Source organism: Acartia tonsa, chromosome 6 (assembly GCF_053477335.1).
Source record: "Acartia tonsa isolate MP-2025a chromosome 6, ASM5347733v1, whole genome shotgun sequence".
NCBI lineage: Eukaryota > Metazoa > Arthropoda > Copepoda > Calanoida > Acartiidae > Acartia > Acartia tonsa.
In genome coordinates this window covers 18,449,613-18,461,878 of record NC_137265.1, presented here as the reverse complement: position 1 = coordinate 18,461,878, position 12,266 = coordinate 18,449,613, and the positions used below count along the sequence as shown (strand labels likewise).

Genomic DNA, 12,266 nt, shown 5'->3' with positions numbered 1-12,266 from the left:
TTTTGTTTTTAACGAGGGGCCGAAATTCCGGTCTAACAAAATTGGTATTGATTTTATGATTTTTATGTTGATATTCGTAGAAAAATTTTTGTAATTCGATACTATACATGATTTTTTTAGTATGGCTGAGAACCGGTTCTAATCTAATCCAGCGGATATTAATCGTTTTCGAAGCCATACTTTAATATTTGTTAATTTGTGAAATATGTGTAAACTTGCATAGAACAGGGTCTGTGATACCGACCATTTATTTTTGTTGTTTTCCTGTGCCATATTTGTAATAATAATCCTAAATATTTTCAGAAGAAATGCTCAAGATATTAAGATGAATAAGTTTTTATTTGTTCTGGCAGTTTATTCTGCTTGCCTCAGTGTTGTAGGTATAGGACATACAATATCATCTATCCATAGGGTCTAGGATAGTTTTAGGCTATTTTATATTCAGATTTAAGTCTTATGATGGCTATAAGCTATTTTCTGCTCTCTTACAACCGTTAGTATTATATAAAATAGTAGGTAAGTTTTTTTTTGTCTGATACTAAAGATCTCCGAATATATTGATTTTTTTGTGATTTTTAGATTAAGGTTATAATAATCTTAGGGTAGTTTAAGGCTTTTATCAGGGGTGTATATTCTGCACAAGATTTATTTTTTTTCCCCTGCTACAAATTTTTTTTATTTTTTTCCCCCTAGATTTTTCTTAAAAAGTAGGGGGGGAAATAGAAAAATGTTTAAAGATTTCTATATTTTATTTTTTTTATCCCTCCTACCACACATTTTTTAGTTTTTTTTTAACCAAGGAGGGGGGCGAAATGGAAAAAAATGTTTTCAGTTTTCTTAATTTTTATATTTTTTTCCCCTCCAACCACTTATTTTTTATCCCCCCCCCCCCCCCTGAGCCGGGGATCCCATGCAGAATATACACCCAAAGTTGTAAAGTCTGTCTAGCTCGAAAGATCTGGATAACCGCTGAAATGTTATTTTCAAATCAAATCAAATCAAAATATTTATATCAGTCAACATATTAAAACACAATTATATGATACGAATATTTACATAGGTATATTGTTTATATAGTTTTATTTTATTTATTTTAATACACAAGAAATATCAAATATGTTGCCTAGTGGCAGGACCTAACGCAAAACACAATGTGTAAATTTTTTAGTATAAAGTGGATTATTAAACAATAACACTGTGATCATGCGGTAAAAAGAGATCAAGCCCTATTAAGAATATAATACAATAAAATAAAAATGAGATGAAAGTTAGATATCATAAGGAAAAAAAAATTTGTATTTCTTTTAAAAAAATAAAAAAGTAAATGGAGCATGTAGTTCAAAAAAAAGAAAGAAAGAAAGAAAAAGAAAGGAAATGTACGGCGTTGTAGTATGTTTAAAACCTGGCAATTTTTGCATTCTATTATTTTTTGATCACAGAATAATAAAATTATAGAATAATGGCAGCATTCCAACCAACAATAGTTTAAATTGCATTTAAATGGCAAATATGGCAAAGAAGTCTGTAGCAGTTTGTTTCAATATTTTCAACCATTGTTTTTTTCAAGTGTTGTTTAAATAAATTAAAATTTGGCTTATTTTTTAGATCTTTCAAAATTTCAGCATAATTATTCCATGTTTTTGGTAGAGAAATAAAAGGCAATCTAGAAATTAGGGCAAGTCTGGAAAATGGTATAGCAAAGTCAGCTTGAGTTCTTAAAGCATAAGGAACATTTCTGTCTCGATTCAAAGTCCAATAATTATCTATCCTGAATGATTTAGGCTGCAAATCTTTTAAATAAAGATACATAAAGTTTAATTTAAAATAGTCTATTAGGGCAGGAAATGGCAAAATACCCCATCTTTTAAACAGCGATCCTGTATGTGAATTATATTTAGCATTAGAAAAACATCGAATAGCTTTCTTCTGCTGTTTAAAGACATCATTAATAAGACTATCATATGTTGAAGAATATGCTATAATTCCATATATTAAATGACAATTAAAAGTTGAATAATATAAGGATCGCATTGCTTCAGGGTTTAATATTTTTTGACATCTTCGTAAAACAAAAAGTGATTTTGAAAGCTTAGCATTTAGTTGTTTAACATGGTACTTAAAAGTTAGGGCTGGATCAAAGTAAACCCCAAGAAATTTTATAGCAGGTATATCTGATTCATGATTTACATATTCTAATTTTTTAATAAGTTGCTCATTGGGGGAAGGACAGTCAATATTATTTTCATTAATATAAATATTTATTTCATTCCATGGAATTAGATGAGGGGAGGGATGGAAAATAGTAAACTTTGTTTTTAAGGGATGAAGAGACATTTTGTTAGTGCGAAACCAAGTAGAGACTTTTTGCAGTTCTGAATTTACAAATGAAACTAAATCTGCTAGATTAGGCCCAGATGCAAGAAGTGTAGTGTCATCACAAAAAAGCAAAGTATATAATAGAGTAGATTTGGGTAAATCATTAATAAAAATAAGAAACATAATTGGGCCAAGTATTGATCCTTGTGGCAAGCCAAGTTTAATTTCGCGAAGAGTGGATTTGGTAGAATCAATACAAACAAATTGTTGCCTATCTGTTAAATAGTTTCTAAACCAATTAAGATTAGACCCCTGTATACCTATCTTTTCTAATTTTTTACACATAATGTCCACAGGAACCATATCAAAAGCTTTGGTTAAGTCACAGAAAATTCCAACTGTATATTCATTTTTATTCATTGCAGTTGAAATTTTGTTAAGCATATGAATCATAGGATGAATGGTAGAATTGCCTTCCTGAAAACCAAACTGATTAGGGTGAATAATGTTATGTTCGTTTAAATAATCTTTCAATTGAATTGAAACTAATTTTTCTAAGATTTTACTAAATACTAACAATAAGTTTATGGATCTGTAATCATTTAGGTTTTCAGGATTTCCACCTTTTTTAAAAACTGCTGACACTTTAGCTATCTTAAATTGAGAGGGGACTAAACCATGCTTTAAAGATAAATTAAAAATGTGTGCAAGTGGCCTAGAAATTATTGGCAGAATCTTTTTAACTAATTTAGTGGAGAGACCAGTAAAATCAGTGCTAGATTTGCTTTCAAGTTGGCTAAAAATTTGTATTATTTCTTCAGATGAAGAACTAGATTGAAACTAAAATTTGCACCAGCTTCATCTAAATAACTATCAGGGGGACGATCCGTGGGGGGGATTGTCTGCTGGATGTTAGTAGTAACACTAGTAAAATGCCTATTAAAATGCTCAACTATCTCCTCTGTTTGACTAATAATATTGCCATTAATGTTCAAGGATTTAGGGGATGAATTGGCCCTCCCACTCTTATTACATGCCTCTTTGATAATGTCCCAAGTTTTTTTTAAATTACCTTGATGAGAAATAAGTTGCATACTATAATGTAGTTTCTTCATTGCCCTAATTAATTTATTATAAAGATTCTTATAATTATTAAAAATTTGTTTGCTTTCAGCTGAACGGTCTTTAGACCAAATTGAATAAAGCTCTATTTTTTTGCGTCTAGAATTTAAAAGACCATTTGACATCCATGGTTCTATCTTATGTATATTGATGTTAAAACGAATAGTTTTTTCCTCAAAGTGTGCGTCATAAAGAGAGAAAAAAATGTCATGAAATTTGTCATAAGCTAATTGTGGGTTTTCTTGCTCATTGAATGTACCTTGAAAGTTAGCCTGTTCTAAAAGGGTCCTAAATGAATTAATGTTTTCAGCAGAAAAATTTCTAGTTTTTAAAAATTTTGGTCTATTGGCTGGTTTATTACTATTTAAGAAGCAAAAGGGTGCATAATGATCTGAAATATGCGTAGTTATTATTCCAGAAGTATAAAAATCATTTATATTGTTTGTCCAAATATGGTCTATTAGTGTTGCACTATTATTGTTAGCATGGTCCGAAATTCTAGTAGGATGATTAATAATTTGTAAAAAGCCAGAAGCAAACATATTATCTATAAAATCTTGAGTTTTTCTGTGATTTTTATACTGTTTTTATACTTTTTTTTCTTCTTTACAATGTAGCTTATCATAGGTCCTAGGAAGGTTTTAACTATTTTGGGGAAGGGTTCCACCTCCCTTCCAAGAGAAATCGCCCCTAGAAAAAAATAACCTTATTTTTTTACTTTTTCTCATTAAAACTGAAATTAAAAGTTGATGGGGGGGGGGGGAGGGCATTCCCCCTACCAAACTCTAGTGTGCTTAGACGTATCTGTGAGTAACGAAAATTTTTTATTTGAAATTAATTTTTAGGCAACTATGTAAACGTAAATGTACCAGATCCTTACATGGATGAAATTTTTCACATACCCCAGGTTATAGTTTTGAAATTACTTATTTCGTTTTCATTTTTCTGTTTTATTTAACGGATTTACAATACACAACCGACACTATAAAGGTATGAATGCTAAGTTTGGGAGCGCAGCTACCATATACTAACTATTATCCGTCCGTCCGTTAAAATTATAAATAACAGAACGATATGAAATGTATCTGCTGTTTATGCTCTTTTAATTTTCATAGTAAAGTTGTGCTAGCTCTCATAGGCGACGGGGAGGGTTATAGTTATACTCCCCTTCCTCTGATATACTTTTTAAGGGATGTAAAAAATATATATCCCATTCCCAAGCCCATATCGCTTGCTCCTCAGTTTGTTTTATGTCAACCTAATTTTATGTATTGTTCATGTTTCTAGGCTCAAAAATATTGTGTTGGAAATTTTACAGAATGGGATCCAAAAATCACAACTTTACCTGGACTATATCTGATATCAGGTTTGCCATTTGATTTTAGGTAGTACCCAGCTTATACCAATAACGAAATTGATTCGGAAAAAATCACGAAACCTATACATGGTTTTCAGATGTCGTTGGGGGGCAACATATAGTAAAATTGACAACCTCTCTTTTTGTCCCACAAATATTATTTGATATTTATAAATATCTTACTTTATACCTGCTAATACATAAAGACGCTAAAAAGAAACCTACCGCTAATATTTAAGATTATGAGAAAGAGTAAGTAAGACAATGCCTTAGCCACCATATATAAACCTTTTTTCTATAAAAAGGCTTTATCCGCAGAAAAGGTAACTTTGTTTATTAACATTGGGGATGTACAAAAATATTACCATATGTTTTATTTTAGTTGGTATAGTGAGTCCATTGAACACAATAACAACATTATTTTCTGGTGAGAAGCCTGAACTTGGTTCTTGTACAACTGTACACCTCAGGTAAGGGAGGCAGCCTTTCTTGTAGTGTAGCTACTCGAAAACCAGGGTATTTACGATCCGTATGTTCGTTCGATTGAGTGCCCTTCTCTTGAAGATAATTAAAAAAATTGACAATAAGAATTAAGTTGAAGTTATATTTTATCATCAGGTGGATTCATTGATTGCTACTAATGTACTTGTATCAAAATATGCATGGTGTCTTCAATGATTCATATGGCATAATTCTTAGCCATCTACGTAATAAAATATCTTTATATTATAATATTTTAACTAAATATGTCTAAACCCGAACGTAAGTATGTATTCTAGTATTTATCTTAAAAAAAAATATTTACCTAGGTATTATTTTAGTACATCCAAATATTATGTTTAGAAGTCAGAGTGTTGTGTTTGGCTTGTTAAATTTAGTTTTACTATACTGTATCACCGGACAACTTCATGCAGAAAAGGAATTTACTTTTTTCATTGATAATACTGTCATACAGCAAAGCTACCATGTAAGCCTATTCCTGTAATAAGGGCCTTAGATTTGGGGGATGTTATGCATTTTCGTTTAGGCCCAAATCTCAATCATTAAGGTCGTCAAAGCTTTATTTTGAGGGTTTTGAAATGGGTAGTTCCAAAGATTCGTTAGGGGAAGGTATTCTTATGTATTTTTAAAAAATTGATGAGAGTAATTGAGGGGTTTTAAAGTTAGGGGGGTAAACGCCCTTTCCACCCCCCCCCCCCGCCCTCTTTTGACTCTGTGCTCATCATAACGACGTTAAAATTGGTTCCTACTTCACATTTTAAGGATTGTCTGCTTATAAATAGTCGAATTTTTAGTTTTGTCTTTCGGAAATTAATTTTCATTCTTGCCATTTTTATTTAGATTAAAGGTCGAAAACTCGTATTTCTTAAAGACTTATTTTCAAATAACACTTGTTGTGCTACTTTGTAAAATATGTCTCCGTTTTTAAATATATATAATTGTACAAACTCCAGACATTTTTAAAGATACGCTGATATTTCAAAATTCCTCAGCAATTACAATGTATTTTACGGGGATAAACGGACTGCCATAAAATAGATTTTATTAGGTTTATTAAAAGTTGTCTTTCAGTCCAAATTCATATGTATGTAGGTATGAATTATATCATATTACATTACAATACTTTAGTCTAAAATCATTTTCTTTACACCCAAGGAGAAAGAGTGCAACAATAAAATAAATTTAAGCCTTAAATCTATGTTAACACAATATCAAGGGCCGAATTATGTATGAAATCTGGAAAAATTTTAAATATTGCCCATTTTCCTTTCCCTTTATCCCTGGATCAGAAAGTTGGCTGTCTAATTTGCACTTTTTGACTTTTGCACACAAATATTTTAATACTACTTTGTACTGTTTTAATTTAGGATGTATGTAAAGGAAAAACTAAACATTTTTAAACAGGGCTCAAAAAACAAAGAAAATCTTTCTCTTTCCTTTATGTAAACCAAACGATTTTTAAATGAAAAAAGTAAATAATCCTGTGAACCAGGATAAATACAATGATTACCTGGCCATATTATCCAGCCTGAATATATCCCTGCTACCTGTCCTGTTCTTCTTCAACTTTCTGTATTATACTGACACTGTCTCCACTACCATGGTGCTTCTCATGTATTCCTTGTATATTTCAGGTAATTTTAGCTTAAGATTATTCTGTTATTAGTCTGTCTGAAAGGATCTAGTTAAACTCTGAACTGATATGGTTCTCCATTACAGTGTAGTTTCTTATATGGCTAGGGAATGTTGTTAACTGTTTTGGGGGGGGAGGATACTCACGTCACACCATTCTAGGATAATCGCCCCTAGAAAAAGAAATAAAACTGAAACTGTAGTGCATGGTTAAACTCCTCCCCCTCCCTTCTTGCTTGAGATCTCTAGCAAGTCTTATTTAAAGTTATTGAGAATCTAACACAAGATCTAGATATTTTCGTGTTTAAACTTCAAGCCTACTTTTCTAGTAAGAGTTTAATTTTGAGTAAGGCAGGTGTCCCACAAGAATACTGAATTAAGATCATTAATAGTAAGACCTAGATAGAATTGAAATAAAAAATATAGGTATGAAATTAATTAAAACTTTACAATTTTTGTTTTAGACAAATATGGACTGTCGTCATTAGCTGGGTTATTATCAGTATTATGCAGACAAACAAACATTGTGTGGGTCTTTTTCATGGCGGGACTAGCGGGGGGACAAATACTTGCAGAACAAATACGTTTACATCAGGTATATCCTTATATTAAAGTAACAAGATGTATGTTTGTAGCAAAGGATCTCACAAACCACCTAACATATGCAGTGAGCTTTTTATATGTCCAGGAAAGATTGCTTTAAAATATAATTTTTTGTTGTTTTTTAATATTTGATGAGTTGACTTTTTAGCAACTTTTAAAAATTTACCTTGCATTACTTTCAAATTAAACTTGTTTATTTTCTCTTAACATTTCACCTAAATACAATGTTCAAATCTAGGCTAAAACCCAACACCCACCAACCCTGGCCCTAACAACCTCTGGCCAAATTCTGGAGCTTATTACTGGTACCTGGACGATGGCAACCAAACATACCACACAGTTTTTCACTATTATAGGTAGGATTAAATAGATTTTCATTTTATTAAAGCGGCTGGTCTGATCGAGTCAAACTTACCAGGGAAGCCTCATATATTAGGATGGTTTTAGACCATTTAATGTCCAAATGGATAGCCCTTAGATAATAGACTCTCAGTAGCTAGTTTAGAGATGAATACTCCAATCTTCAGAAAGCGATATTTTATATACAATAAAAATCTGATTCCCAAAAAACTTCTGCAATCATGATTAAGACAAATTGTATTGTTTTTATGTATTCTAGAGTACAACAATATTCGGAGTAAATTGGAGAAAAAATGGATCAAATATCTTTTTCAACACTTAGTTTTCAAAATATATGATTGTTTTGCTAATAACTTACTTACATTTACAAATCTTTATTGATAATTTTTAAAGATCTGGTACTGTTTCTCTAAATATTTGAAGGACATCAAGATTTTATTGTTTTAGGTTTGATAGTGACAAAATGTTTTGGATTTATTTTGGTTGGGGTCTCATTTCTATTATTTGTTAAATTAAACAATGGAATTGTGGTTGGAGACAGGTAAAAATTAAAAATATCTATATTTTGAAACTAAAAAGAAAACAGAATTTTTGCTACAGATAATATATTAGGAACTGAGGCTTTAGCCTTTTATTTAAAATTCGATTAAAACTTTAATTCCTTAGTGTACTAAGATTTATTTTGACAACTTACTTGATTGAGGCAAATATTAAAACAAAAATTAAAACAATTGAATACTGAAAATAAGACATTGTGCTTTTTATTTATGGTAGGGTTACGTGATTAGGCTGCGAATTAATTCATAATAAGACTCAAAGAAAATGTTATTATTGGATCTAATCCTGTAAATGTAATAATCCTGTACTTATAATCCAATTTATTTAGGTCTGCTCATGTAGCTGTTGTACATTTACCACAGATTCTTTACTTCTTCCTATTCTGTTGTGGTCTCACATCTCCCTTCATCTTCAACTACATCACTTCATTTCTCAGTTTTGTTCAAAGAAATCTCATATCTATAATTTTAATAGGTATTTATTGTTTTTTTTAATACTTTTGTATTCTCGAATAAATGTATATGTATACAGCATGACCCTCGAAAAAGTATTTTTAAGCATCTGCAGCCCTTATTTCTCAATGAATTATTAAAAAATGCATATGTCCTTGTTCTCTATAGTATTCCACGTAAGTAGATATAAAAATATTTTTTTTACCTCCATTAACACCGGAGATTTTTAGTGCTAAAGTTTTGAAAAAGTGACTGAGGAAAAAGTAACTTTTAACATGAAACGACTTTTTTAGCAAAATTAAGCTAGAAATCCTTTTATTTTTGTTACTAGCAGAAACTTTATACAAAAATGAAATAAAAAATTTAGTTTTTGAGTAAAAAGCATTTTTTTACACATATTTTTTGAGTCTTTTTAGTTTAATGATATTTTGAAAAACTTACTTATTAGGCAAAATTGTTTAAGATTAAAAAACCAAATAAATCTCTATGAATATAGCAGGAAAATTGTTTTTGTTTCACAATCCTAACTTTAAAAACAAAAAAGTTATAAAGAAAATAAAAATAAACATAATGATTTTTTAGTCTAAAAAGCTTAATTTACCCCCTATTAAATTATTGAGATGTCAGAAAAGTAGGCGGAGCAACTGTCATAATTAATCCGTTTCTATAAATAAGGGTTAATAAATAACCTAAAATTTGCAAATAATCAATTCATTCAGTAGTATTTTTTGCCATTAAAAATTTATATTTTTTGGTGGAATAAAAAAGAAATATTTAGTTAACTTGTTTGTCTTTGTGTCTCATTATTCAGTTGCCAGAAAAACATAATATAACCATCCAAAAAATAAGAGAAACAAAAAAAAAAATTTTTCTCAGTCACTTTTTCAAAACTTTAGCTCTAAAAATCTCCGGTGTTAATGGAGGTAAAAAAAATATTTTTATATCTACTTACGTGGAATACTATGGAGAACAAGGACATATGCATTTTTTAATAATTCATTGAGAAATAAGGGCTGCAGATGCTTAAAAATACTTTTTCGAGGGTCATGCTGTAGATGAATAACCCAGACAAGTACCTTGTTCCAGTCCCCACGACATTTTTTGTCTGCTGGCCAATTGCTTTCTGTTCTTTTATAGAGAATTAGCTGTGTTACTCTTTCCGACGCTATTGGCTGATATTCAAGAACTAATTGAAATTTAGAAAAGATGACTTTTTTTATCTCCCCCCAAAAAATTATTTTAGATTTATTTTGCCTGTTCGCTATACCTTATTTCTATCTTTATGCAAGAACTTTGAGAAATATTTCTTTATTTTTAGGCATTTTGTTATCAGTAATCATTTATTACAACACTCTTGCTCACCCTTACCTGTTGGCGGACAACAGGCACTTCACCTTCTACATCTGGCGCAGGTTCTTCATGCGTCACTGGAGTCTCAAGTTTGCCCTGGTCCCGGCCTATATTCTGGCCGCTTACTGCATTGCAAATATTGTTCAGGTATTAAAAATCATTTTAGTCAATTTATATTTCAAGACTTATAAAATCAAATGAAGTAGTTATTGGATTATTATTTTATAGTTTTTAATTTCTTTGGAGCACTCAGGGGTGAAGGTATCCAAAATTTAAAAGTACGTTTTCTTATTCATTGGCTCAACATCTTTGGGTACTTTTATTAAAGGGGTAGTTTCACGAAATGCATTTGAACTTAATTTAGTGAACCGCATATTTTTTCTTAGTTAATGGGGTAAACTACATTTAAATAGCATATATTTGAAATGAATTCAATTTTCTACCACGTAGTTGTTAAAATATCAAGACCTGAAAATTGTCTTTTGTGATATATGCAATTTTAAAAGACGATTTTCAAGTCTTGATATTTTAAAAACTACGTGGTAGAAAATTGAAATTTTTTCAAATATATGCCATATAAATGTAGTTTAACCATTTAACCAGGATAAAATATGCGGTTCACTAAATTAAGTTCAAATGCATTTCGTGAAACTACCCCTTTTGATTGGTTTGTACAAAGTAGCAGTGTCAAAATTTCTACCAATATAATATACCTAATATTTTTCCCGCATAACATACCTATAAAATATTTTTTTCTTCAGAAATCAGAGTTGATGTTCCGAATCCTGTTTCCTATCTGCCTAGTTCTTAGTTTGGCGCCTCAGGAAAATAAAGCTATTTTTTTATTGACAGAAAAGTTATATGTTGATTTGGTATTTGTTTTTCTTTATAGTGAATATTAAGATATATAAGTTGGAAAGAATTTTAATGTTAGAGGGAGATTTGAAATCTGCATCAAATTTTAAGAATTTTTTATAAAATTTGTTTTTTGTATAATTCTTTATCTAAAAGCGGAAATACAATTTAAGTTAATTAATTTTGACATCTGTGATTGGTGGATTGAAAATTATCTGCGCTCTGATTGGAGAAGGCTTAAGTGTCGCACATCATTCAACCAATTAGAGCGCAGGTAGTTTCCAATCCACCTATCCTATTAGTCAAAATTTATGAACTTAAATTGTATTTCCGCTTTTAGATAAAAAAAGGGGGGGGGGGAAGTTTTGACACATTTGCGTAAACAGTGAGTATAGGCTTTATATTTGGACTGAGAGGATAGGTTATTAAGGATAAAATCATTCTTATATGATGGATTTTCCCATTCAACTTATTTCATTCCAACTTATATATCCTAGTGAATATAGAATACGTGGATATTGTGTGAGATTCTAGCATACCCTGATAAAATGTTTTTCCAAACTGGCTAACAAAACGTTACCCCTCAATCTCATCCGCCCTTATGACTTTACAACATCCCTTCTAATAACCATAGAGGAACGTATTGACCAATATCTGAGTACTATATTAGCAACCTAAGTTGACGACAAAAAATCCCCTGTTAAAATATCCACGTATTCAATATCCATTTATTTATAGAAAAAAATACAAAGATTATGTAATTATTCAAAACAGACAAAAACTTTATTTTGTAAAACAGGCATTGTTAGAGTTCCGTTACTACATCATCCCATTCATCCTTGTACGGCTACAGATCAAACCCTCCAGCTTGACCAAACTTGCCATAGAGTTCTTAGTTCTAGTTGCCATCAACGCTGTTACTTTATACCTGTTCTTGTTTAAGCCGTTCACCTGGGATCATGAACCTAATCAGTTACAAAGGTTTATGTGGTAATTTAGTACAAAAGTGGGTCCTAATTTTTTTCTTAAAATGTTTTTTTGTTGTTATTGTTTATAAATAAATTGATTTAATGGGGAAGAGGGGTAATAGTCATTTTTTTCCATTCACCCTTCTTAGCACCCCTCCTACGCTGTAAGTTTTAAAGTGCACATCCCCCTCC

General features: G+C 30.7%; 1 protein-coding gene across 1 annotated transcript; it reads left to right on the top strand.

Moving 5' to 3' along the window:
- Nucleotides 1-279: 279 nt before the first annotated feature.
- On the top strand, nucleotides 280-12,230 carry Alg10 (alpha-1,2-glucosyltransferase Alg10). The gene is made up of 13 exons (XM_080165582.1): nucleotides 280-380; nucleotides 4,284-4,345; nucleotides 4,726-4,804; nucleotides 5,178-5,265; nucleotides 5,639-5,716; nucleotides 6,791-6,930; nucleotides 7,393-7,523; nucleotides 7,770-7,887; nucleotides 8,339-8,432; nucleotides 8,778-8,923; nucleotides 10,220-10,398; nucleotides 11,013-11,076; nucleotides 11,907-12,230. Exons 1-13 carry the CDS (start codon nucleotides 326-328, stop codon nucleotides 12,098-12,100), a joined length of 1,428 nt encoding a protein of 475 aa, XP_080021708.1. The 5' UTR covers nucleotides 280-325; the 3' UTR covers nucleotides 12,101-12,230.
- Nucleotides 12,231-12,266: the final 36 nt, after the last annotated feature.